The sequence below is a fragment of the Carassius carassius genome, chromosome 20, assembly GCF_963082965.1.
Source record: "Carassius carassius chromosome 20, fCarCar2.1, whole genome shotgun sequence".
Lineage (NCBI taxonomy): Eukaryota > Metazoa > Chordata > Actinopteri > Cypriniformes > Cyprinidae > Carassius > Carassius carassius.
In genome coordinates this window covers 28,755,742-28,781,429 of record NC_081774.1, presented here as the reverse complement: position 1 = coordinate 28,781,429, position 25,688 = coordinate 28,755,742, and the positions used below count along the sequence as shown (strand labels likewise).

The following is a 25,688-nucleotide window of genomic DNA, read 5'->3' as shown; positions in this document are numbered from 1 at the left end:
GAAGGCCGACATACAGAGAGTTACAATAGTCCAGCCTGGAAGAGATTAGTGCATGGATGACAATTTCAAGATCTTTTTGAGAGAGAATTTTTTTTCTTTTGCAACAGATCTGAGGTGGAAGAAGCTACTCTTTACAACTGTGTTTAATTGCTTGTCAAATTGTAGTATTGGATCGAAATTGACCCCTAAATTTTTTACATGGTGTTGTAAGTTATCACCAGGGTAGTATTGAGTGCAGTGGGACCTAGCAGAAGCACCTCAGTTTTGTCAGTGTTTAATTGCAAATATGTATTAGCCATCCAAGTTCTCACTTTGTCAAAACATGAGAAAAGAAGTTGTAAAGAAGAGTAATTTTCAAGTTTGATTGGAAGGTAAAGTTGGAGGTCATTGGTCTATCAATGATAGTTAATATTATATTTTTGGAGAATGGAGCATAGGGGAAGCATGTAGAGCGAGAATAATAAAGGGTCAAGAATAGAACCCTGAGGAACACCATAAGGGATGGGCGCGGAAGGTGAGGTGAACGAACCGATATTTATTGAAAAAGTCCTACCCTTTAAATAAGAGGTGAACCACTGTAATGCTGTAACTTGAACCACTACTACACATTTGAGTCGATTCAAGAAGATGTCATGGTCAATAGTGTCGAAGGCTGCACTCAAATCTAACAGTATCAGAATGGCAGATGACCCTGAATCAATGGACAACAAATGATAATTCATAACTTTAAGCAAGGCCGACTCTGTACTGTGAAGTGCTCTTAAACCAGATTGGAACTTATCCAGAATGTTAAAAGCATCCAGGTAAGAAGTAAACTGTGAATGCACTGCTTTCTCTAAAACCTCAGAAATTAATAAGAGTTTAGAAATTGGCCGGTAGTTACTAAGAACAGATGGATCAAGGTGAGATCTTTTTAACAGGGACTGTACAGAGAAGCATGTTTAAAATACTCTGGGAAAACCCCACAAGTCAAAGAACAGTTTATAATAGTTAAAAGGGAAGGGCTAATGGTGTCCAACACCTCTCTAAGCAAACGGCCAGGCAGTACATCGGATTGACAATATGTAAATTTCATCTTAGAAATTAATGGTCTAAATTGAGATGGAGTCACTGGTTTAAAATAAGTGAAATTGCTAGAAGGAGAGATTGGGTGAGAATGAACCATGTCACGAGAAGAGAGGTAATATTTTGTACTTTCTGCACAATGAAACCTAAGAATTCTACGCAGGTCTCTGGATTGTCAACAGGGGCTGAGTAAGTGGCTGGATTAAGAACTGTTTATAGTTTTAAAAATACATTTTGGTCTGTTTGCATTCATGGCAATCAAATTTAAAAAGTATTGAGATGTTGCATCACTGACAGACTTTTGATAGGTGGTTAGACAATCTTTTAAAATTTAATAAGAAACCTGAAGCTCATCCTTTTTACACCTATTAAGATAGAAATGCTCAAGGGTCTGAAACAAAAGCACCAAATGAGACAGGTGTGAAAACACTCTTAGTCTACCATCTATATTCTAGACACTATGAAAAACTGAACTGGAAAAACTGACCAAAAATGACTCAACTTTGTAGTCACAAACATACCAATTTTTTTGTCCAATCAAATTTTGTCCAATGGAATCAGAATGCTCCTCCCTACTTCTGACTAACAGTGGCACTAGCAAATCAAGCTATGTGGCTGTGACTTTATTTAAAGGCAGGGAAGGTGATTTGGTTTTTTGTTATGCTGGTTGAAAGTTTCTTCACATCCCAATAGCAATGACTAAGTTAAGTGGTCTAAATATATTCAAATACAAATTTCCGGCATGAAACTCTATATGGTGCAGTCTGATAGATCTAACTTAATATGACATAATGACATCATCATCACATGTCACAGCTGATTGGTTCTCTCCTGTATTGATAGCCAATGAGCTCACTGCTAAACATTCAAATATCTGGCTAATGTTTTGGTAGCAGTTGCAGCAGACTTCAGCCTTCCCCAGCTCCACCTGTATAGATCTGCTTTGGGGTGATTATGTATGCTAGGGGGTTATTATTCATATATGCTATACATGCAGCAGTCGTATTTCTTACATGCTCACAGCAGAATGTCTGTGAATGTATTGGCAGTAGCAAGTCTTGTTACTTGCTCTGCAGCAGCAGCAGCAGTGTAGCAGATCTATTCCGCCAAGACCAAATACAATAAAGGCTTTTCATACTGAACACGAAAATTCTACAGCACGTTCACTATTTAGATCTTCCATATTAAAAACATTTACTGGAACATTTTTCAACACATGAAATATGAATGCAAATAGACATATGATTATGACAATATATTTTCTGTATGTGTTTTGTATGCAGCTCATGGTACTTTTATATTACAATAGCAGTGTTGCGTTATTAAACATAAAAAGAATGCATGTCTGCCTATAACTGAATCAAGTGGGTTTTTAGCAAATAGCAATAAGCAGAAGATGATCAATCGTTTCCCATTCGGTGTGAATGCACCGTTTGTCGCGATTCGCCACACCTTTTTGCATCACACTTAGTGTGAAATGACCTTAACATTGTCATGTACTGTTCTTCAGTCAAGTCTTCATTAAAGGTGCAATAGACGATTGTCTTCAGAAACATTTTTGTTATGCTGGTTGAAAGTCTCTTCCCATCCCTATAGCAATCATTAAGTAGTCTAAATGTATTTATCTGTATTTATATATTCTGTGGAGGTTGTAGAAACAATACCTCAAAACGCTCGGTCCGAGTGTTTTAAATAGCTTTCCTACCTGCCTGTCAACGTATGTATTGTGACGAGTCAGCTGTGTCACCTCACTATCATCGGCACCCCGTCCTAAATCGCCGTCCTTCACCAGGCTCCCGACAGGAGTGGGTGTGTGAGAGAGGCGGGGCACTGGATGAGCCAAGGCTGGCGGTGTGTGATGGAGTACACTTGATGTAAATGGAGCCTCATCACCTCCACTGTTTAAAAGCCCAATGCGCCTCTCCTCGGGAGACCGGTCTCTTCCCCGTGCATGCACACTGGTGTCCTCGTGGGTCCAGGAAGGGTGTGTTGAGGGATTCCCGCACCACCAGAGACGTGAGCTGCAGGACCCGCGGTCCAGACGAGAACCGCACCCGTTTACATGGCCGACAGGGCCTGAAGCCACGCCCACTGTGTCTGTCGTTTGCTCCTCCCGCCACACTGGTGCAGAATGCAGGCAAGGCGGAGCCTAGACAGCGCAGTTTGGAAACACCTGATGACGTCACTCCCTCTCTTGCTCGCAAAAGTTCGCGAAAACCTGGACTGGGACGGAGGAACAATGGAGACAGCCTCCCAGCCACACAAAGGGGTAAGTGACTTCTCTGTTATTGTCATTTTACCCTGTGGTTGGATGAGGCTGTCGACTAAAACCTGGTTTCTCTGTCCCTGTTCAAGCGCGGTGCGAGAGGGAGAACTGTCCAAAGAGGAATCCCCACCCCGCCCACTCCGACCGTTTGGAGCCTGGTTGAGGATGGTAGCACTGATGACGGGGATGTTGCTTGGGGTGGGGGGGATGTGACGAGTCAGCTGCCCCCTCCCTGATTATCATCGGCACCCCATCCTAAATCCAGGAAGGTGCGTTGAGGGACTCCCACGCCGCCAGAGATGTGAGCTGCCGGACCCGCGGTCCGGACGAGAACCGCACCCGTTTACACGGCCGACGGGCCAGGATGCTGGGTCGTCCATCCCCTGCAAGCGCGCGGCCAACAAGAAGGATGCGACCGCTAGAAGAAGCCGCCGCTCCTCATGCCCCGGACCAAAGAGGGGAGCGCGTGCGGCTGCCAGACTCCGCCCCTTACCTGGACCCTTCCTCCATGAACACTGCCCGACCCACACGAATCCCGCAGCACGACAAGGACACCAGATCCCCTGTTAATTTTGGACACTCTCCCCCTTTGGCCACTTTTATTCTCTCTTTTGCTTTATTTTCTGTTAATAAAAGCCTCTCCGAGGCCTGATGCCACACCCACTGTGTCTTTCGTTTGCTCCTCTCGCCACAGTATCTACAGTACATACCTCTGCGCACCCTGCTTGCGCTGACAGAATATGGCATAAGCACAATCACACACACTGTGCAGACAGAGCAAGAATGGCAGACAAACATCAACAGCCTGGTCTTCCTTCATGGTATTGTAGTACTTTTAAAGTTTTCTCACTGGTGAATGACACATGATGTAGCCCAGGGTTTCCCAATTCCAATCCTAGCACACATATTTTGCATGTCTCGCTTAGTTAACACAACCAGTTCAGATTACCAACTCGTTAGAAGTGAGCTACGTGAATAAACTGTGTTCCGATCGATATGCTCCAAACATGGTGTTCATTGCTCCCTACTCCCTGAACAGGGTTTTACTTCCCTTTGGAACATGGACTGGAATTGGGAACCGCTGATGTAGCCTATTGTAATGTTGTCTCTGGTATTCTGGTCTGTGAGCATAAATGTGTTCAAGGGGCTCGGCTTCGGACGGCGATTGCAGGGAGGGTGGAACGTTCACTTTCAGTGCTATCAGGCTAATGTTAACATTTTCCAAGATCTCCTATTGCACCTTTAAGGACTCAAAAAACAGGACTAACAACTGTATTCTGCTGTGCTGTGTGAACGTGGCCATGCATTTAACCCTCCAGCAACATGTCGCTGGTTAGCATCTGGTCTGCCTGTGCACCTTCATGTGTTTTGCAGGAGCTGGGGCTTTGGAGACTGATTTTGCAGGGAGGGTGGGATCTTATGCATTCAAGTTGTAAAATAAAAGTTTAGGTGCTAGGTTTAAATATTTTCTTTTTCTGTCAAAATTATGGAAACATTTTGATTTATCTGCAAATGTTTTCAAAAACTCTGTAAATGACTCAACATTTTTGCCAACCTCCACTCTCACCTGAGAAAAATAAATAAATAAATAAATAAATCATCAAAACAAGATCAAGGTTTTTATAGAAGGTTTTTCTTTGCGACTTTTAAATATTGTTGATCACAAGAAAACTGGAGCTCGTTTAATGTTAAAAATAAATGTTCAAATAATGTTATATTTTGGGTCAAAATAAATTTACTAGAAAATTGTAAGAAATGTTTTTGCAACCTTTAGGTAACATTCTAATCACGATACTGGACATTTTTATTTGATATATTTATTTTTGGTGTTTTAGCCTTTATTACGACATGACAGTCTAGATCTGACAGGAAGAGAAATGGGAGAGAGGGAAGGGATCGGGGAAGGCCTGCGAGCCAGGATTTGAACTTGGGATGCCTGTAGTGCATCGGCGCTGTATATATATATACTCTGGCCCTGTTTAAAAGTATCCATTTATTAATTTATTGGGTCTTTCGATATGTCCTATATATATATATCCCATATACAAGGAAAATAAAACTGAACTTGTCTTAAATACTGATTTTATTAACAAAATAATTTTTTTTATTTTGGACTGGAATATGAAACGGTTCTTGATAGCCTTTACAAGACTTGACACATTTCACATCTCCTTTTTCCACAGTACTTCTTTCAATTTAGCTAATAACTTGTTTGTTGTTTCATATTTATTCATAACACAGATCATAGTATCCCCTTCATGATGCTGTAAGCCTTCAAGTGAAGATGATATGAGTAATTCAGCTATAGGTCTGCAGCTTTGTAATTACTGACTGATGCCAGACTGAGCTTAACAACAATTGTAAGGGAACTTTCTTCAGTTTAACGTCTGTGAACGGATGATCTTACCTGACAGGTTGCTTTTGGTAACTGGTGGTTGACTGCTGACAGGTGATCTTCTGTTAAGCAAAGCAAAAACAAACAAACAAACAAACAAAAAAACATTAATAAGATAAAAGCAGGAATTTAAATTTAATAGACACTGATAATTCAATCACCAACTTAGCACACTAGACCTATGTTTGCTGAATAACATTTTTACATTTTTTAATAAAGTCAAAGGATCTGTATATTTTGTTACAACGAAGAAAAAAAAAATAATATCAATAGACATTTACCATTATCATTATAAGAAGGAAGGTCAGTACAGTGGGTTAATGTACTGTAGTATCCATCTAGTCCGACAAGTCATATTAAGTGAGTTCTGCCCTCTTGTGGTATTTTATGAAAAATGTAAATATCACTTACTTGCTGGAGGGACACTGGACATTTGTCAGGATGCTGAAATTATTCCTAACAGTGCGAAGGCTTGCAAGCACCTATTGAACAAAAAGACAGCATCGAAGATGTGAAAGGACTTGAAACAGTCCACACATCAGATTATTCACATTTTGGTCTTAGTTTTCCGATCCAGAAAGCAAGAGCAAAATGTACCTGAGCAAAAGGAGTGACAATCAGGTCTTCACCATGTCTGAGAACCAAAAAAGAAAGAAACAACACAAAAGTCATGCATAAATACAAAACCAAACTTCTGATAATCATTGGGTTAGCTTACTTTAGTTCATGCACTTCATGCTACATCTTGTCAATGTACTGAGCAATATCTCATGACCAAACTATCTCTCAGGTTTAACTAGGGTATGTTATGCATTATTTCTGCACTGCTTCCGTAGTTTCTCTCAGGTTTGTACCACAGCTTCAAAGAGTTGAATGATTTATCGTAGAAGTGCTCAGTCCTGTTGGTGAAGATGGAGTTTACTGTAGAGTTTGGTGTCAAACCTGTTCAAACACAGCTGCTTGAAGGTGTCTGGTGAACCTGAAGACCTTGATTTACTGATTCAGGTGTGTACCGATTGAGCTAAACTCTGCTGCAAGTTATGTTAGACTGTGAAACAATTTTTCAAGGACTTTTTCTCAGTGGAGGCAAAGACCTCAAAATATTATGAGAAAATAAAAAACATTATGTACATGATGTACTATGAGATCAATTCATATACAAAGCACACCGTAATGTAACAGCAGATAAAGTTTCAGAGCCTTTCATGTGCACATACTAATGTCACAACCCTGGACCTGGATTTAATTATCTTCATTTGCCAACCTACTTAAGTTGTGTTCTGTTCAACGTTTACTGTCAAGTCTACAACGTCCCTACGTGTTTATCCTGCCTGTATCTAACCTCTTGTGCATTATTAAAGACTATTTGCATTCATCATCTTCTTTATGCATTTACCTTACCATAGCGTGACAGAAGACAGGACCTAAAAGTGAAAGCAACATGGCGTGTTTCCCCACGTTTTGTTTGTTTATTGAGTTATTGAACTCTCTGTCAGCCCTGAATCATCTGTCTGTCCTGAAACGACTATTGAGGTCGTAAATGAACTGTCTGTTTATATTGTACTGTTCGTCATACTATAGCGACCATGGAGGTTGTTCCACTATTGCTGGCGCTCATGGTGCTGGATGTGGCCTTATTGTGTGTTTGGGCAGCAAACACCGTCCCTAAGCCCCCTGAGCATCCTGAACTCCCGTCCAGCCTCCGTCTCCCACCACCTCTGAACCAGTCCTCAACATGATCACCGCTGTCTCCTGACAGCCCCTCTGCTCACCCTCAGCTCACCATCTTTTGATCTCGACACCAAATGAGCAGCTAACATTAATTGTCTAATCATATCAGCAGCACATGTTGAAGTGCCATCTATAGTATTTCCCACCACTTTGCTCAACTGAAAAAGTTTCAATAACAAGCTCCTCTAATTCCATTGGGGCCTGGCTACAATTGAACAAAAAGCATGCATGGATACACATGGATGATCCACTTGAAAAAAACACATCACCCTTAGATTGCTATTTTCAACACACTGTGATTTGCAGCAGGACTGAACACTTTTGATTTATATCACCAGTATTGGTCTATGTTGAAAAAGATGTAAAAAAAAAAAAAAAGTGCTACATTATTACTCACAGCTGCTCTCCAACAAGCGAGGAGTTGCGAGAGGTGGATTTGGGAGAGAGGTCATAATCGCTGTCCGAGCGGTAAAGGAAAGACTCCCGCCTTTGACCGTGATTGGCCATGTTGGGATGAAGGACCAAACCAGAGCTTGGTGAGACCTGCAGGTCCAATGGACTACAGCCGATAGAGGGGCCATTCTCCACCTCCAAACTACACAGAAAAACAACACGGTGATCAGATGAATAAAATACCACCCCATAAACAAAACAGTTAGTCTGCCACGTGAAAACAACTGATGTTCTGCATACAAAGTCATACTCTTTATATATTGGTTAAATCTGACAATCAAAATGAAACAAATTTGTGGTTGTCATTTTACATAATGGTCTGACATTTTCCTCCTGTCTACATATTGAGAATAAGCTAGAAAGTGGACTAGACTGAATACATTTGCCAAAGAGAAAACAGTAGCAGAGCACAGATCACGAGAGACCGAGAGGGCAAAATAAAAGGATCAGGATATCTAAAATCTGGTTCCTGAAGCAGAACAAATCTAATCTAGAAAAGCTCAGAAGCCTAAAACTCAAGCCTGAATGAGTCAGTGTATCTCCACTGATTGAAAGCATTAGTTACAGAAAAAAAATGCAAGAAAGACAGAAGGACAGTGTTGGGCAAGTGGGCTCTGAAAATGTAATCAAATTACTGATTACTGATCATTCCTTTCAAAAGTAATCACGTTACTGTTCTGATTATTTTATTTCAAAAGTAATCAGTAATTAGTTACATTACTTTCTCCATGAAATTTATGAAATCCCAGCATACACGCTCCTGATAAATATTTGTTATTAAAGCATCAACATTCACAGAACACTAATATTTTTAACTAAAGCAAGCGGCTGCTGCGTGCATGGTTTGGCAGAATGCAAGCAAAGAGCGCTGCATTTATAATCTCTTAAAGACATCTCAGTTAATTGTAATCTCACAAATTTTTATAACACAAATATAGGCATGATGAATCTTTCATAATGTCTACAATGTGTGTGTTATAATGAGAGGATTCATTAGCATGCAAATTTCAGCACTGCATTGCTCAACGCTGCAAACACGTGATAGCCTCAGTAGAAACTCTGCATACGCTTGTGCCTGTTAATCCTTTATATTTGATATTAGTTCATGTTGCTTTTGTGCAACAGATGAATAACAATTTATTTGTTTTAGATATTTTATGTTTAGATATTTCTATTTTGCGCGAGTCCATTGAATATTTTATCATTATAATATTTTAATATGTATAATATTAGTCGAGTTAATCATTTTATCCTCCCACACCACGCACACACGAGTGTCTACCTGTCCATCTTCTTTCGTGCTGCACTCTCGCAGAAGAAGATCTCTAATCCACTGGCACTTGACTCGTCAGTACTTGTGCTTCATCCTTTTTATCTCTAGATTATAAAAAACTGCATTCTGTCAGCAATGTAACGCAGCAGTAGAGACCTCGGCTTGTAACTATACTCTAATTATACTTGCGTTAAATTACTCCGTTACTAAAAAAGTAATCAAATTACAGTAACGCGTTACTAAGTAATGCGTTACTGCCTAACACTGCAGAAGGATGTCAGAGTTTGAAAGAGAGAAGCAGAAAACCATAGAGAAGAATGTATCGCAGTCAAGAGCTAATGGAAAACAACATTAAACAGAGATGAAAAGATTGATTTTGAAGAAAGGAATCATGGAGAACAGGTCAACATTGATGCTTTGAACGTGAAGGTCATTGAGCTGCCTGCATCAGTGAGAAAGCAAAGGGAACCATATGAGAAACACATTTTTACTTCAATAAAAATAAATACAGAAAAAATAATTCTGTCTTTTCATATCAGGTATATTAGGAGAGTAATCTATATGTACACACACATTTCATAGCTGTACATGCGTGATACACCATATGATGTCAACCCCATCAGATTTTCCTCAATTACATTCAGTCAGTATGAAACTATTCTGTAGTTTCAATTTAGTCTTAATCAGTGTTGAAAACTAGATGCACTGCTGTTCAAAAGTTTGGGATTAGTAAGAATTGTTTTTTTTACTTGATGAGTCTCTTATGCTCATCAAAGCTGTATTTTTTAAAAATAAAAATACAGAAAAATGTGCAATATGGTGAAGTAACATTGCAATTTCTAATATTGGTTTCCTATTTTAATATATTTTAAAATAGTATTGCTTTCTGTGACGCAGCGCTGAATTTTCATCAGGCATTACTCCAGTATACAGTGTCACATGATCCTTCAGAATCAGAATCCTTTTTTTTTTTAGAATCAGACATCAAATAAAGTCAAACCACAAGAAACAAAAAATAAATAAAATAATGAAGTCATCAGCTATGCTTGTCAGAGCAGCATCTCTGAGATCTCAAATCACTGTATTAGTAGAAGTCATTACTCCACCTTCTGCACATGACATCAATAACATTGCTAGATAGTTTCTACAATAACATACTATGTTTGTTAAGCAGCAAGGAAAAGCATGGGAAAGCATCAAAGTGACAGACTAGAGTCCAGCAAATGAGATTTTAGAGCTCGTAACAACTTGGCATTAGTCAAGTGAACTTAGACTGTAAAGGCTAAAAAGGGAATTCCCATGTAGCACAGTTGAAAAAGGAAAAACTGGATTTTCCATGTAGAATTAGAAGAGCTCTATTTCCAAGAATGTTTACACACACATTTGACTTGACGACAGGAGCTTCCAGTGCAGAAGAAAGTACAGACATAGTGCAGACATACATAGGAATAACACAGCAATGGAATATAACACTAATACAAGAATAAAAATAATAATAATGTGCTATATACAGAGATAGTTATAAAATGTACAGATATGTTATAAGTGTGCGACTACAAGCGACACATTTTGGATTCTGTGTGTAAATATGTCAGTTGAGATGGATGATGTATAATTATGTAAGTTTAATTGTTTAAGCTGAATATAGCCTGCGTAAAATTCTGTTCCTGTGCCTGGCTGTTCTGGTGGTCAGTTCTCTGTAGCGCTGACCAGAAGGCAACAGTTTGAAGTGAGCTGGGTGTGAGGGGTCCAAGGTGATTTTTTTTAGCCCTTTTCTTCACTCTGGAGGTGTTAGGATCTTGGAGTCTGGGCGGAGGGACACCGATAATATTCTCAGCAGTCCTGACTGTCCGCTGTAGTCTCTTGATGTCTGATGTGTATCTGAACTAAACCAGACAGTTATGGATGAACACAGGACAGACTTAATGATAGCAGAGTAGAACTGTTTCAGCAGCTCCTGTGGCAGATTGATCTTCCTCAGCTGGCGAAGGAAGTACAACCTCTGCTGGGCCTTTTTAGTAGTGGAGTCTATGTGAGTGTCCCACTTCAGGTTCTGAGAGATGGTGGTGCACAGGAACCTGAATGACTCCTCTGCAGCCACAGTGCTGTTCACGATGGTGAGTGGGGGGAGTGCTGGGGGGTTTCTCCTGAAGTCCACAATCATCTCCACAGTTTTGAGCGCATTAAGCTCCAGGTTTTTAGGACTGCACTAGACAGCCAGCTCTTTAACCTCCTGTCTGTAAGCAGACTCATCTCTGTCCTTGATGAGGCCGATCACTGGTTTCATCTGCAAACTTCAGGGGCTTGACAGAGGGGTCCTTTGAAGTGGAGTCCTTCATTTAGAGGGATAAGAGCAGTGGGGAGAGAACACAACCTTAACGGGCACCAGTGCTGACGGTGATAGTCCTGGATGTGAGTTTGCCCAGCCTCACTAGCTGCTGTCTGTCTGTCAGGAAGCTGGTGATCCACTGACAGATGGAGGTGGGCACGGAGAGCTGTGTGAGATTGTCTGAGAGAAGGTCAGACATGATGGTATTGAAAGCTGAACTGAAGTCCACAAATAGGATCCTTGCGTAATTCCTAGGTCTGTCGAGGTGTTGCAGGATGTAATGCAGTCCCATGTTGACTGCATCGTCTACAGATCTCTGTAGGTAAAATGAAGAGGATCCAGCAAGGGGTCCAGTGATGTCCTTCATGTAGGCCAGAACCAGTCCTTCATGACCAAAGACATAAGAGCGACAGGTCTGTAGTCAATAATCCAGTGATTTTGGGCTTTTTGGGGACCTGAATGATGGTGGAGCATTTGAAGCCGCATGGTAGTTGGTCAGCACAGACTGTCAGCATGTAGGACAGAATGTTGCTCAACCAACCTATTGATCCTTTGTTCAATGTAATATTACTCTAGCTAAGTGTACATGGGAAACCATGGCATGACCACAGCTTCTTTTAGAGAAAGTAATATTGGTCTGCTTATATCTTTAGTAATGGTCATGGCCACTGACTATAGGGAAGTATTGCTTTGATTCAAGTGTATATAGGTCGATAAAGACTAGATAAAGTACTTTTAAAGAAGAGCAAGCATGGCTGGTCATCTAAATAGCATTAGTCAGTTAGCACTCTCTAATGATCAAGTGTGCTGAGTTTGTGACAATCAGATCCACATACATGGCCGGCATGAGACTCTTGAGCAACACTGGAATCGCAATGAACTAATACAATCAAAAGTAAAGAGTGGAATGGGATAATCAAATGTCTAAAAAATTATTATAATTATAAATGATCAATGATCAACTGGCATTGCAGCTCAAAATCTAAAGCCATTATCAAATTAATTTGTAAGATTTTAACTGAAACTGAATTAGAGGAAAGACTAAACACATTGGATTCCATTGTTTTGATCAGTTGGGTGGGCCTTACAAAATATTTCACGATAGTAAACATTATTGCCATATCTGGCAGTTTTCTATTGAGTGACTGAGTATGGAAATAAATGCCATACTTTCTTAAAAAAAAAATAATAATAATTTGAAAATAGGTTGCATGCTTGCTTACTTAAATTTATCATTAGCATCTGTGCTAATATTATATTGCTTACATATTATAAAAGTGTCTACCAATCCATTGTCTGTTTTGGGTTGACATAATGAACAGAAAGAATGTAAAACAAGTATAAAAGAAAGCACACTGAGAAGGCATCTCAGCTGATAAAAAACAGGCCACCAAGTGACACAGTTAAGAGGAACTGGGGGAAATGACATTGGGTCTTGCGCCAAAGGGTTGTGAAGGGTGTCTAACAACACATTCATAATGGTATAAAAAGCTGTCAAAGCCCTTGGTAGAAGAGCCTAGCAACTATCACCTCCTCTTACATGTGTGTGAGTGTGTGTGGTAATAGGCTGGTTTTGCAAGAGTCTAGTTACTGGTGAAAATGCAGCATCATCATAAGTGGTGTTTGGAGGGCAGATACTCTACAGGGAATTTGAGGACACAACAGTGTTTTTTTTTTTAATGTTTTTTTTACATTTTCTGAAAATGTGAATAGTGCCTGCCGAAGAAAAACTTACCAACATGCTGCTGTGGTGTTGTTGATGGTTGCTAAGGTGTTCAGTGTAATTGCTAGGATGTTGCTAGGGTGATCTGGGTCATTGCCTATTGGTCTAAGTTTAAGAATAAAAATCCCATTTATTTTCCCCATAGAGAATTTCTTTTTGAACAATAATGCATTAAATTGAATTAAATCTCTAAAAACAGGCCTTCTATAATATATAAGGTTGTTAAACGATAAATACTTCTGTAGAAATTCTTCTGCTCATCAAGGCTGCATTTATTTAATCAAAAGTACAGTAAAAGAGTAATACTTTGAAATAGTATTACAATTAATAATAATTGTTTTCTATTGTAATATACTGTATTTTTGTTACAAATAGGTGTAGTGCTAAACGAAAGACAAAGTGCTAGAGGAGGATCGGGATGAAATGATGAGTTTACTGACGATAGAAGGATAAAACAGACAATATACTACACTTATAATACAATCTCAGGTTAACATACCAGTCACAGCATTAACATAGACACATTTAATCATGGATGAGGAGGAACTGACCAGAACGGGTATTTGAACACACAGAAGGTAATGAGGGAACTGGAGACAGGTGGGGAATAATCAATTAACCAAAACAAGGAGGAAGGTGACCAAATAAGGGAACAGAAAGTTCATAAATGTAACAGTGCGTCCTCGCACAGTAAAGGAATACCAGCGGAGGGAGGGTGGGGGTTCTGGAGGCAGGCGAGGAGCAGGCAAGGAGCAGGTGGAGAGGGAGCATGGAGGTAGGGAACAGGGCGGAGTGGATGGAGGGAGGAGCCAGGGAGGAGCCCGGAGCAGGAGGAGCCAGATGGTCCTCCAGAGACCAGCCAGGACGGAGATCCATGGTGGAGTCGACGGCGGGAGGAGCAATGGTGGAGAATGGGCCGACGACACCAGGGGGCCGACAGGCGGAGACTGCATCGGTGGGTGAGGAGCCCAAGATGGAGCAGCGCAGCCGCAGAGCCAGGGTGACGTCGAGGATCCGGAGGGCCTAGGTGGAGCAGAAGGCTCAGGCGACCAAGGCGGAGGCGGGGTCCTGGAAGACCGCTGTGGAGCCGGAGTGACTGAGGATGGAGGTGGAACCAGAGGGAAGGAGGAGCCTGACAGAGCCGGAGGGATGAAGTGACGAGGTGAAACCAGAGGAATGGAGTCCCGAGGCGGCGGATGGTCGACGACTGACCAAGGTGGAGCCGGAGGGACGAGGGAGCCCGGTGGAGCAGGTGGGATGCCAGGCCACAGTGGAGACGAGGGAGCTAAGAGCCAAGGCGGAGCCGCTGGGTCGAAGGACCGAGGAGGAGTCCAGGGCTCGGAGGCTGGAGGCGGAGACAGGGCCTTAACACGCCAAGGCGGAGCTGGAGACTGGCAGTCCAGCGGCGAACCATCGCGCCCAGATGACGCGGACTGAGGGTGAGCTGCGGGACTGACTGGCACCAGCAGAGATGACGTCGAGGAACTGGCTGGTCTAGGAGGAGGAGAGAGAGGAAGGATGGGAGGAAACACAGGAGGATCAGGGCTGGACGGAACCAGCGAAAGTGGAGCAGAGGGACTGGCAGGTCGAGGAGGAGGTGGGAGAGGGAGGCTGGGAGGGAACACAGGAGACACAGGAAATTCAGAGCTGGGCGGAACCAGCGGAGACACAGGAAATTCAGAGCTGGGCGGAACCAGCGGAGAAACAGAAAATTCAGAGCTGGGCGGAACCAGCGGAGAAACAGAAAATTCAGAGCTGGGCGGAACCAGCGGAGACACAGGAAACTCAGAGCTGGACGGAACCAGCGGAGACACAGAAAACTCAGGGCTGGGCGGAACCAGCGGAGAAACTGAAAATTCAGGGCTGAGCGGAACCAGCGGAGAAACAAAAAATTCAGAGCTGGGCGGAACCAGCGGAAATGGAGCAGAGGAACTGACTGGAGGAGGTAGGAGTGGGAGACTGAGAGGGTATACAGGGGGATCGGGGCTGGATGGAACCAGTGGAAAAACAGGGAATTCAGGAATTACCTCCATAGACCAGTCCATAAGATCCATAAGTTGCTCCATATCCTTTCCCGAGAGCGCACCCTCAGTCGCAGAAGTGTGGGCAGGGCGTTCCTCCACGCCCTCGATCTCCACTAAGACTCCAACGATGCACGGTGTTGCCAGCTCACACACCTGGTCAGTCGCGCTCTCGACGTCCTGAATTGGCTCGGGCTCTGCGGCTGCGGTGGGCTTTGGCTCCGTGCGCCTTGATGGTGGCTGGCTGGTCTCTGAGTCGGGAGTGGGGCTGGAGATATCCTCTTCGGCGGTGCTGATGGTAAATGAAGATCCATTTTTCTCCAGCACCCACTCCACAAAAGCGGCGAAATCCTCTCGGGGACCGTTCGCTGGTAGGTGTGCCTTACGCCGCTCGCTCAGGCCGGTGTAAAAGAAGTTTGAGAGCGAGTGGTCGGGGAAGTGGGTAAGGCACGCCAGATCTAAAAAGTCCCTGGTATGGTCCTCCAGCGAACGGTCCAGTTGCTCCAGGCATAGGAGACGGACTGCTGAGATGGCCATTCCGAGAGAGGGAGGAAAACAAAAATAAAAAACCAAAAAGAAAGAAAAACGCCGCTAAATAAACTATACTGTTTAGGTCCATGATTCTGTTACAAATAGGTGTAGTGCTAAACGAAAGACAAAGTGCTAGAGGAGGATCGGGATGAAATGATGAGTTTACTGACGATAGAAGGATAAAACAGACAATATACTACACTTATAATACAATCTCAGGTTAACATACCAGTCACAGCATTAACATAGACACATTTAATCACGGACGAGGAGGAACTGACCAGAACGGGTATTTGAACACACAGAAGGTAATGAGGGAACTGGAGACAGGTGGGGAATAATCAATTAAACAAAACAAGGAGGAAGGTGACCAAATAAGGGAACAGAAAGTTTATAAATGTAACAATTTTGAAATGCAGTTAATTCCTGTGATGCAAAGTTGTTTTTTTAGCATCATTACTCCAGTCTTCACTGACACATGATCCTTCAGAAATCATTCTGATCATTATGCTGATTTTCTGCTTAAGAAACATTACTTATTATCAGTGTTAAAAAAAAAGCTTTGTATGTTACCGGTATGTTAAATATGTTAGGTATGGGGTAGTAATCTTAAATATGCTCATGGAGAATAAGGCATTACTATGTGCTAATAAACAGCCAATATGCTAGTAATATGCATGCTAGTTAATAGTGATAATTGATCCTTAAAATAAAGTGTTACCATCAACACTTAAATATCATGCAAATTTCCCTTAGATGTGATTTAAACAGTAGTATGTACCCATTACCTAATCTTTACAACTACCTTACTAACTATTAATAAGCTGCAAAAAAGGAGTTTATTGAGACAAAAGTCATAGTTAATGTTTTTTTAATAGTGAGAATTGGACCTTAAAAAAAGATGTGACCAAATTCACAGTAAACTCAATTAAAGCAAGGATCCAGCCAGACAAGGTTGCAAACACTGAATCTTACCAGTTATTTGACACAGCCACTGTGAAGCGTCTGCGCTGGCGGATTGTTTTATTCACCACCAGCTTTTTGAACATGCCTGGGCAGTTTTGGGGTGCGTTTTTTGCACCAGCTGTGAGCTCATTCACATCAGACTGACAGCCTGTGTCCAAACCGATCTTCATCCTCTGACTGACAGGGCATGTGTCAGCATCTTCTTTTAAATCCATGAGGAAATGTCATATAAAGACGTTTGTTAAAGCCTTGAATCCAGCAGTTTGGCTGCAGAAGTGTGTGTTGAGGTTCTGTGTAGGCCGGACACTGTTTCACACTCATTCTCTGTCACTATCTGCTTCAGTCCTACCCTTTCCCCTCTATCCTCCCCTCTTGCCTACTCGTCAGGCCTCTGCCCGGCACACCCTCCCCTCCCAAGAGTCGCCTTGCTGGAATGTTCTTGGAGTTTCAACTTGGCCCAGTTTATATGGAGCCTGAACCTGATAGAGAAAGACAGGTGCAGCTGGAGAAGCAGCGTTAAGTGATACACTTTGTATAAACAGCAGAGTGTCTTGTCAGAAAAAATCTTATTTATTTAACTAAATCAGGTATAAATGGGGACAACGTGAACTGAACATACATACATTTATAAACACCGATGAGCCATTACATTATGACCACTTATCTAATAACCTGTAGGACCTACAAACAGTGGCAACATGGTGAGGCATTGATTGGACGAGGTGCCGATAGGTCTCCTGCGGTATCTGGTACCATAATGTCAACAGCAGGTGCTCCTGTTCCCATACATTGTGGGGTGGTGGTGCTGTAATGCATACACACTTTTCAACTGGGTTCATCTCAGGTGATTTTAGAGGCCAAGGCATTAACAGAAATTCACCATAATCTTCCTTAAACCACGTGATAATTTCAGCAGTGAAGGCATGGCACATTATCTTGCTGGTAACGTCCATCACACACAGGGAACACAGCTATTCTTGGTCTGCAGTAATGTTCAGATACCTGACAGCCATCAGGGGTTGTGCTATTGGGATAATGGGGCCTAAAGTGTCCCAAGAAATCATAATCCACAGCATAACACTGCCACTGCCAAACAAGGAATCCAGGTGCCATAGTCTCTGTTTGTAATTGACAATTGACATCTGACAATTGACACAGTGGCCCAGTAGTGCACAACACAATAGGCCCTATTTTAACGATCTAAACGCAAAGTGTTAAGCACACGGCGCAGGTGCACTCATGACATGTCCAAATCCACTTTTGCTATTTTAACTATGGAAAAACGGTTGTCCCTATTCTCTTAATAAATAAGGGGCATAACGTTCAATAAACCAACCTTTAAGAGCGAGATGCGCTCGCGCCATTGCGGATCACTATTTACATGGCGGAAGTTGTTGGTGGAAAAACTGAACGCTTCTCAAGCAAAGAAACCGATCTGCTCGTGTGCGAAGTTAAAGATCATCTAAGGGACAAGCAGGAATTCACCAAAGCTCTGCACGATGAGTCAGTTAATATATATGTGTGTGTATTGGCACGATTGTTCAATTAATTAGCCAATTTCATTCATCATTATAAGTAATAATAGGCTGAATTGCAAATAGGTAGCCTTATTCTAATACATGCAATGACCATCCATCATTAAATTTTTATATTTATGAGCGTTTCGGTTGTATTGTGAACTTATATTTGCCTTTTAATTTCCCTTTGAGTTGAATTTTTTTTTATTAGTTTGTTGTTAGCTTATGTTAGCTTTTTTAATTATGTTGTGTTGTGAGCTTATGTTTTTTGTTGTTGTTGTATCGTGAGCTTATGTTTGCTATTTTAATTGCGTTGTGATGAGAGTTTATGTTTGTTTTTTGTTTTTGTTGTGAGCTTATGTTTGCTTTTTTATTTTGTTGTGTTGTGAGCTTATGTTTGTTTTTTATTTCGTTGTGTTGTAAGTGTCACACAATGCTGCCAGAAGGAACATGGAGCCGAGGATAATCAATATAGTCTTTATTAATCCAACACAGTAGTAAATCCAACAAGGAGAACAGGAGGAAGACACAAGTATAGAACTGGTAGACCCGACAAAACTGAACTGAAAGGACATTGCCTATAAAGATAGGCTAATGAGGGAGCTAAGGAGACATACCTGGGAACTAATTAATAATCAAGAAGAGACAGAAACTGGGTCGCAGAAAAAAAGAACAAAAAACCACACACACACACACACACACACACACACACAGACAAGTCCATAGATCTGACATTCCGCCCCCACTCCCGGAAGGTGCGTCCTCGCACAGTAGGCAACAACAGGAGGAGGCATAGGTGGGAGCTTGGGAGGAGGCTCTGGTGGAGGACGGACCCCCGGTAGAGGGCTGGCAGACAGAGACGACGGAGGGAGGAGCCAGGGAGGAGCCAGAAGGAGCTTGGAGCAGGAGGAATCCAGCTGGACCCAGGCCACAGCCATAATGACGGCCCAAGGTGGAGCCGGCAGTGGTAGGAGCCATGAGGTGGAATGGCCACCGACTCCATGGGGCCAACCAACCGTGGCAGAGCAGGTGGAGGAGGAGCTCGAGGCAAATACGGAGAGCCAACGAGCCAGGGGGATGCCAAGGATCTGGGGGGCCAGGGTGGAGCTGAGGGCTCTGGCGACTGAGGCTGAGATCCAGAGATCTGAGGATCAAGGTGGAGCTGGCGGGAGGAAGGAGCCCAACAACTGGTGGGACAGAGCGACTAGGCGCAGCAAGTGTAGTGGAGTCCAGGGGCAATGGCGGGTCGACACCCAACCAAGGCAGAGCCAGAGGGACAAGGGAGCCCTGTGGAGCTATTGGTTGATGTGGAGGCGAGGGAGCTAGGAGCCGAGGTGGATCCACTGGGACTATGGGCTGAGGTGGAGTCCGGGTACAGCATAGATGGTTTGCTGAGGGCGAGCAGAGGGGCTGCCAGATGACAGCAGTGGAGGAGTCAGGAGCGGGTGGGAGGGCAGGCATTTTGAAGGAGCAACCACTGGAGGGCACATTCTAGGAGCAGGCACTGGAGAACACTTTCTAGAAATGGGCACTAGAGGATGGGACCAGCAGAGACAACAGAGAGAGGAGAGGGGGCAGTTCAACCTCCAGATCCGATTCCCAATCAATGTGATCCTCCTCCTTATTTTGGTCCTTTCGGTGTTCCATAGTCTGCCCACCCTCAGCCGCGGTGCAGGAGGCAGAGCTCCACTCACTGCGCTTACACCATCCGCAGCTCTCTCCCTTGCGGTGGGCACTGTAGCTGGCTCTAGCACCTGGTCTAATGGGTTGGGCTCTGGCTCTCCGTCATCGGTGGTCTCGGGCTTATGCTCTGGGTCGGGAGTGGCACTGGGAACGGGGGCCGGATTCACGAAGCATTCTTAAGAATAAAATTCTTCTTAACTGCCAATTTCTTCTTATTTTCTAACTAAAGAAAAAAAGATAAGAATATTTTGTACTCCCCAATAAATCTTCTTAAGAAAGTTCTTATTTTTTTCTTAAGATTGTTCTTAAGACAAAACCTAAGAAGAATTCAAATTCTTGAAAAGAATCTTCTTAAAAATCATCTTAAATAACTTGTTAAATTTAGGACAACCCCAGACTTGTCTTAAATCCCAAACAATAATAATTATTTAATGAATTTATTGGGTTATTTCAAATTAATTGTTATATTTAAGCATTACAACAACAGCTACATATGATACACAGGAGGACTAGGGATGTGCACGAGTTTTCTGAAGGGACAGCGATGACTGTTAATGTAAACATGATCGCTCATGTTTCGCCTGTGTGTGACGCTGCTTTTTGCTGACTTCAAAACTCATTAGCAACTCTAAAACGAGTCAGATGGGGAGCTTTAATTGAACGCGTTAATTTTAGCTTATAAATACATAATCTTTGGCAGTATTCAGCTCATATGAATGCGCAGGACACATTTGCTGTAGAAGCGCGGACTCAAATAACGGTAGCGTTCACTCAGATGAGAGCACAAAAACAGCACAAAATGAAAGAAAAGTATCGAGCAGCTTGAGACAGACTGTTTTAAAAGTAACTTTTCAAAAACAGGCCGCATTAAAAACGTGAAGCTGAGCTCCAGTCAAAGTCGCGACAAAAATATAAAATCTATGGTGCGTGCTTATTATGATTATTAGGGTAATCTTCAGGAAGCGCAAGGAGAAAATAGTGCGAGTTTATCAGCACGTCATGTATTCATTCAAATAACGACTGTTATTTTCTTACTAAGAAAAAAAATTAAGATGTTCTTAAGAATATATTTGAGAACTTATTAAGAATTTTTCAAGAATTGCACTTAAGAACCTTCTTACGAACTTCGTGGAATTTATCTTAAGAAATTTCTTAATTTATTTCTTAAGAAGATTTTCGTGAATCCGGCCCCAGGTGGATAATGGAGATCCATTTCTCGCCAGTGTCCACTCCACGAAGGCAGTGAAATTCCCCCGGGGACCGTCCCACAACAGAAAAAAAAGAACTGAGAAAAAAACACAGATGGAGGGTCGACACGCAATTTACACTGTTTTGGTCAGGTCTTCTGTCACACTATGCTGCCGGAAGGAACACGGAGCCAAGGACAATCAAAAATCTTTAACTGCGTTGTGTTATGCATGACTGGGCCACCGTACTTTTGATACATACTCAATACAGCGCAACAACACAGAACAACACATAAGATACAATGTTTCAGAGAGTTCTTAGGCACCGTGCGATCACAATTTGTCCTGTATAAATCACCAGCTTTTCTCATTCTGACCTTGAATGCTCCACTGACTGAAAGCTGGTCCTTGAGTGGTATATATAAAGCTCTGTAGACTGCACCTGCGGCACCATCCAGTTGCCAGATGTGCTCATTGTTTTTTACCCCACTCACAGATATTTGTAGCAAGAAGAATTTCTATTTTTCAGTTGCATCTGTAGTATATCTTTATTCAAAGATGTTTAAATATTTGTATTGGAAAAAAAAATCGACGTGGCGCTGGATGGGAAAATGCGAACAGCGCTGGACTGGAACTAGCAAACACACTTGCGCTGCACCTTGCGTTGCATTGCACCGGACGTATGATAGGGCCCTTAGTGCGGAAAAGGAATGGACAGTTATTTTTGCAACTTACTTGAAATGCCAGAAGAACACATGAAATCCGAACATATCCTTATGCTAATTTGAGCTGCGCTTGGTAGATTGCATTGATCATGTTGTGTCTGTGTACTTTTGCGCATTGTTTGTAAATCACCCACAGAAATTTCCATGCCTATCGGCATTGTTGTAGAATTGCGCTCTCATGCTAATTTGCCCTATTTAGTAAATCTGGCCTTTAGCCGGTTAGCGCTGTGTCATTTGAAATTGAGTGCAAAATTCTATAAAAGAACATTTTGGCATTTGACATCATTATAGGTTCCAAAAAGTGAATAATCCATTCGGTATCTAAGATATTTTGATATTTTGGGATTTCACTGGTCAAACAAAATATAAATAAGTTAAAAGTTGAACCTTGAATCACCTTTGAACGTTTATGTGCTGACACAATATTCTAGAGTTGTTTTTGTTAAATTTATCACTGAGCTCACCTATCAGGAGGCACTGGTGTGATATCTATACGTGGTGGAGTAATGAAGCCCAGTGACGTGGGTCTGGAAACGTGATCTTCTTGAGGACTGCGGGCCCTCTCTGCCAGTCTCCATGACAACGGCGGCAACACAAGGGTCCCTGAGTGGCGTCTGGGGCCTTGCCAGAGATCCACACCCAATGTAGCTCCTGAAGACGTACATGCTGAGAGGTCCTTGCTTTCCTAACATCATAAAAACAGAGCAGAAATGTTGTAGCTGTCCACTATACTACATCATCACCTGCATACAGTATGATCACGCACAATCAATGAACTCATCAGGAAATTAATACACGAATAAACAAATGAAATAATGTATGCAAGAATATGAATATGAGTGAATATGAAATCAAAATAGACCCTTTTCATAATAAATCCAAGTTCTAGGTATTAATTTTAAATGATTTACAACCCGAATTCCGGAAAAGTTGGGACGTTTTTTAAATTTTAATAAAATGAAAACTAAAAGACTTTCAAATCACATGAGCCAATATTTTATTCACAATAGAACATAGATAACATAGCAAATGTTTAAACTGAGAAAGTTTACAATTTTATGCACAAAATGAGCTCATTTCAATTTTGATTTCTGCTACAGGTCTCAAAATAGTTGGGACGGGGCATGTTTACCATGGTGTAGCATCTCCTTTTCTTTTCAAAACAGTTTGAAGACGTCTGGGCATTGAGGCTATGAGTTGCTGGAGTTTTGCTGTTGGAATTTGGTCCCATTCTTGCCTTATATAGATTTCCAGCTGCTGAAGAGTTTGTGGTCGTCTTTGACGTATTTTTCGTTTAATGATGCGCCAAATGTTCTCTATAGGTGAAAGATCTGGACTGCAGGCAGGCCAGGTTAGCACCCGGACTCTTCTACGACGAAGCCATGCTGTTGTTATAGCTGCAGTATGTGGTTTTGCATTGTCCTGCTGAAATAAACAAGGCCTTCCCTGAAATAGATGTTGTTTGGAGAGAAGCATATGTTGCTCTAAAACCTTTATATACCTTTCAGCATTCACAGAGCCTTCCAAAACATGCAAGCTGCCCATACCGTATGCACTTATGCACCCCCATACCATCAGAGATGCTGGCTTTTGAACTGAACGCTGATAACATGCTGGAAGGTCTCCCTGATTTCCAACAAGAATGTCAAATTTGGACTCGTCTGACCATAAAACACTATTCCACTTTGAAATAGTCCATTTTAAATGAGCCTTGGCCCACAGGACACGACAGCGCTTCTGGACCATGTTCACATATGGCTTCCTTTTTGCATGATAGAGCTTTAGTTGGCATCTGCTGATGGCACGGCGGATTGTGTTTACCGACAGTGGTTTCTGAAAGTTTTCCTGGGCCCATTTAGTAATGTCATTGACACAATCATGCCGATGAGTGATGCAGTGTCGTCTGAGAGCCCGAAGACCACGGACATCCAATAAAGGTCTCCGGCCTTGTCCCTTACGCACAGAGATTTCTCCAGTTTCTCTGAATCTTTTGATGATGTTATGCACTGTAGATGATGAGATTTGCAAAGCCTTTGCAATTTGACGTTGAGGAACATTGTTTTTAAAGTTTTCCACAATTTCTTTACGCAGTCTTTCACAGATTGGAGAGCCTCTGCCCATCTTTACTTCTGAGAGACTCTGCTTCTCTAAGACAAAGCTTTTATAGCTAATCATGTTACAGACCTGATATCAATTAACTTAATTAATCACTAGATGTTCTCCCAGCTGAATCTTTTCAAAACTGCTTGCTTTTTTAGCCATTTGTTGTTCCCCTTGCCAACTTTTTTGAGACCTGTAGCAGGCATTAAATTTTAAATGAGCTAATTAAGTGGATAAAAGTGTAAAATTTCTCAGTTTAAACATTTGCTACGTTATCTATGTTCTATTGTGAATAAAATATTGGCTCATGTGATTTGAAATTCCTTTAGTTTTCATTTTATTAAAATTTAAAAAACGTCCCAACTTTTCCGGAATTCGGGTTGTATTAGGGTTTGTCATACCACAGAACAAAATATTTAATCAGATTTTAATAACGTGCTTGGCTTCCGAATGATCCACTACACTTCCCCTAAAGCCATCTGATATATACAGTCCAATTAATTCCTTATGGATAAGATTAAAGGGTTAGTTCATCGAAAAATCTAAATTCTGTCATTAATAACTCACCCTCACATCGTTCCAAACCCATGAGACCTCCGTTTATCTTCGGAACACAGTTTAAGATATTTTGGATTTAGTCTGAGAGCTCTCAGTCCCTCCATTGAAGTTGTGTGTACGGTCTACTGTCCATGCCCAGAAAGGTAAGAAAAACATCATCAAAGTAGTCCATGTGACATCAGAGGGTCAGTTAGAATTTTTTGAAGCATCGAAAATACATTTTGGTCCAAAAATAGCAAAAACTACGACTTTTTTCAGCATTGTCTTCTCTTCCGTGTCTGTTGTGAGAGAGTTCAAAACAAAGCAGTTTAGTGATATCCGGTTCGCGAACGAATCATTCGATGTAACCGGATCTTCTTGAACCAGTTCACCAAATCGAACTGAATCGTTTTAAATGGTTCGCGTCTCCAATACGCATTAATCTGGCTGACACTCCCTCTTGAGTTCAAACAAACCAATATCCCGGAGTAATTCATTTACTCAAACAGTACACTGACTGAACTGCTGTGAAGAGAGAACTGAAGATGAACACCGAGCCGAGCCAGAAAATGAATGAAACATTGACTCATCGGTTTTCGGATCACCAGTAGTTCTTTCGGACAGTTCGATTCAATAAACCGGTTGAAGAAAACGGTTCACCGGTTCTTTTGTGCTCGACAAAATGTCATTGGCGATGATTGCCCTTGATTCAAGCCTTCGGTTCACCCGCGCTCATAACTAGAGTTGTTCCGATTCCGATACTAGTATCGGAAATATCTCCGATACCACAACAAATTCTGGCATCGGCGAGTACATGAACCCATATACCGATCCGATACCATTTTCAAGACCTAGTTATGAACGCTAGCTTTGCCTAACCGCTGCACGGTTCTTCTTCGCTGCTCAGAATGCATTGCAAACACAGGACGTTGTGCTGTAATGCCACAAGCAACCCCTGTGTAGAGCAGCGAAGAAGAAATGAAAACGCGTTAGCAGCACTGATCTATATATGACTGGATCGCTCATCGCGTTCTAAACTGCCAACAGACAGTGAAGCCGCTTCTATATTATAGATCAGTGGTTAGCAGTATGTCCGCTGTTTAGCAGTATTTCAGACTGGACCAACCAGACAGTAAAACGGCGACTAGGGACCAAGACGGTGCTGAAAATTTTAAAATGTGATGAT

At 42.1% G+C, this 25,688-nt stretch overlaps 1 protein-coding gene across 3 annotated transcripts in view; it reads right to left on the bottom strand.

The window, feature by feature from the left end:
- Nucleotides 1-25,688, bottom strand: part of LOC132096804 (cAMP-specific 3',5'-cyclic phosphodiesterase 4B-like) — a 78,297-nt gene that overhangs the window by 28,743 nt on the left and 23,866 nt on the right. Inside the window, exons 3-7 of one of the 3 annotated variants that reach the window (XM_059502412.1) lie at nucleotides 22,330-22,550; nucleotides 7,855-8,052; nucleotides 6,324-6,360; nucleotides 6,138-6,208; nucleotides 5,739-5,788 (exon numbers count right to left, since the gene is read on the bottom strand). In XM_059502412.1, the coding sequence (XP_059358395.1) occupies nucleotides 5,739-5,788; nucleotides 6,138-6,208; nucleotides 6,324-6,360; nucleotides 7,855-8,052; nucleotides 22,330-22,550 (577 nt within the window). Of the gene's footprint in view, nucleotides 1-5,738; nucleotides 5,789-6,137; nucleotides 6,209-6,323; nucleotides 6,361-7,854; nucleotides 8,053-13,247; nucleotides 13,341-16,762; nucleotides 17,083-22,329; nucleotides 22,551-25,688 lie in introns of those variants that run through there. The other 2 variants (XM_059502413.1, XM_059502414.1) reach the window with 2 other exon arrangements.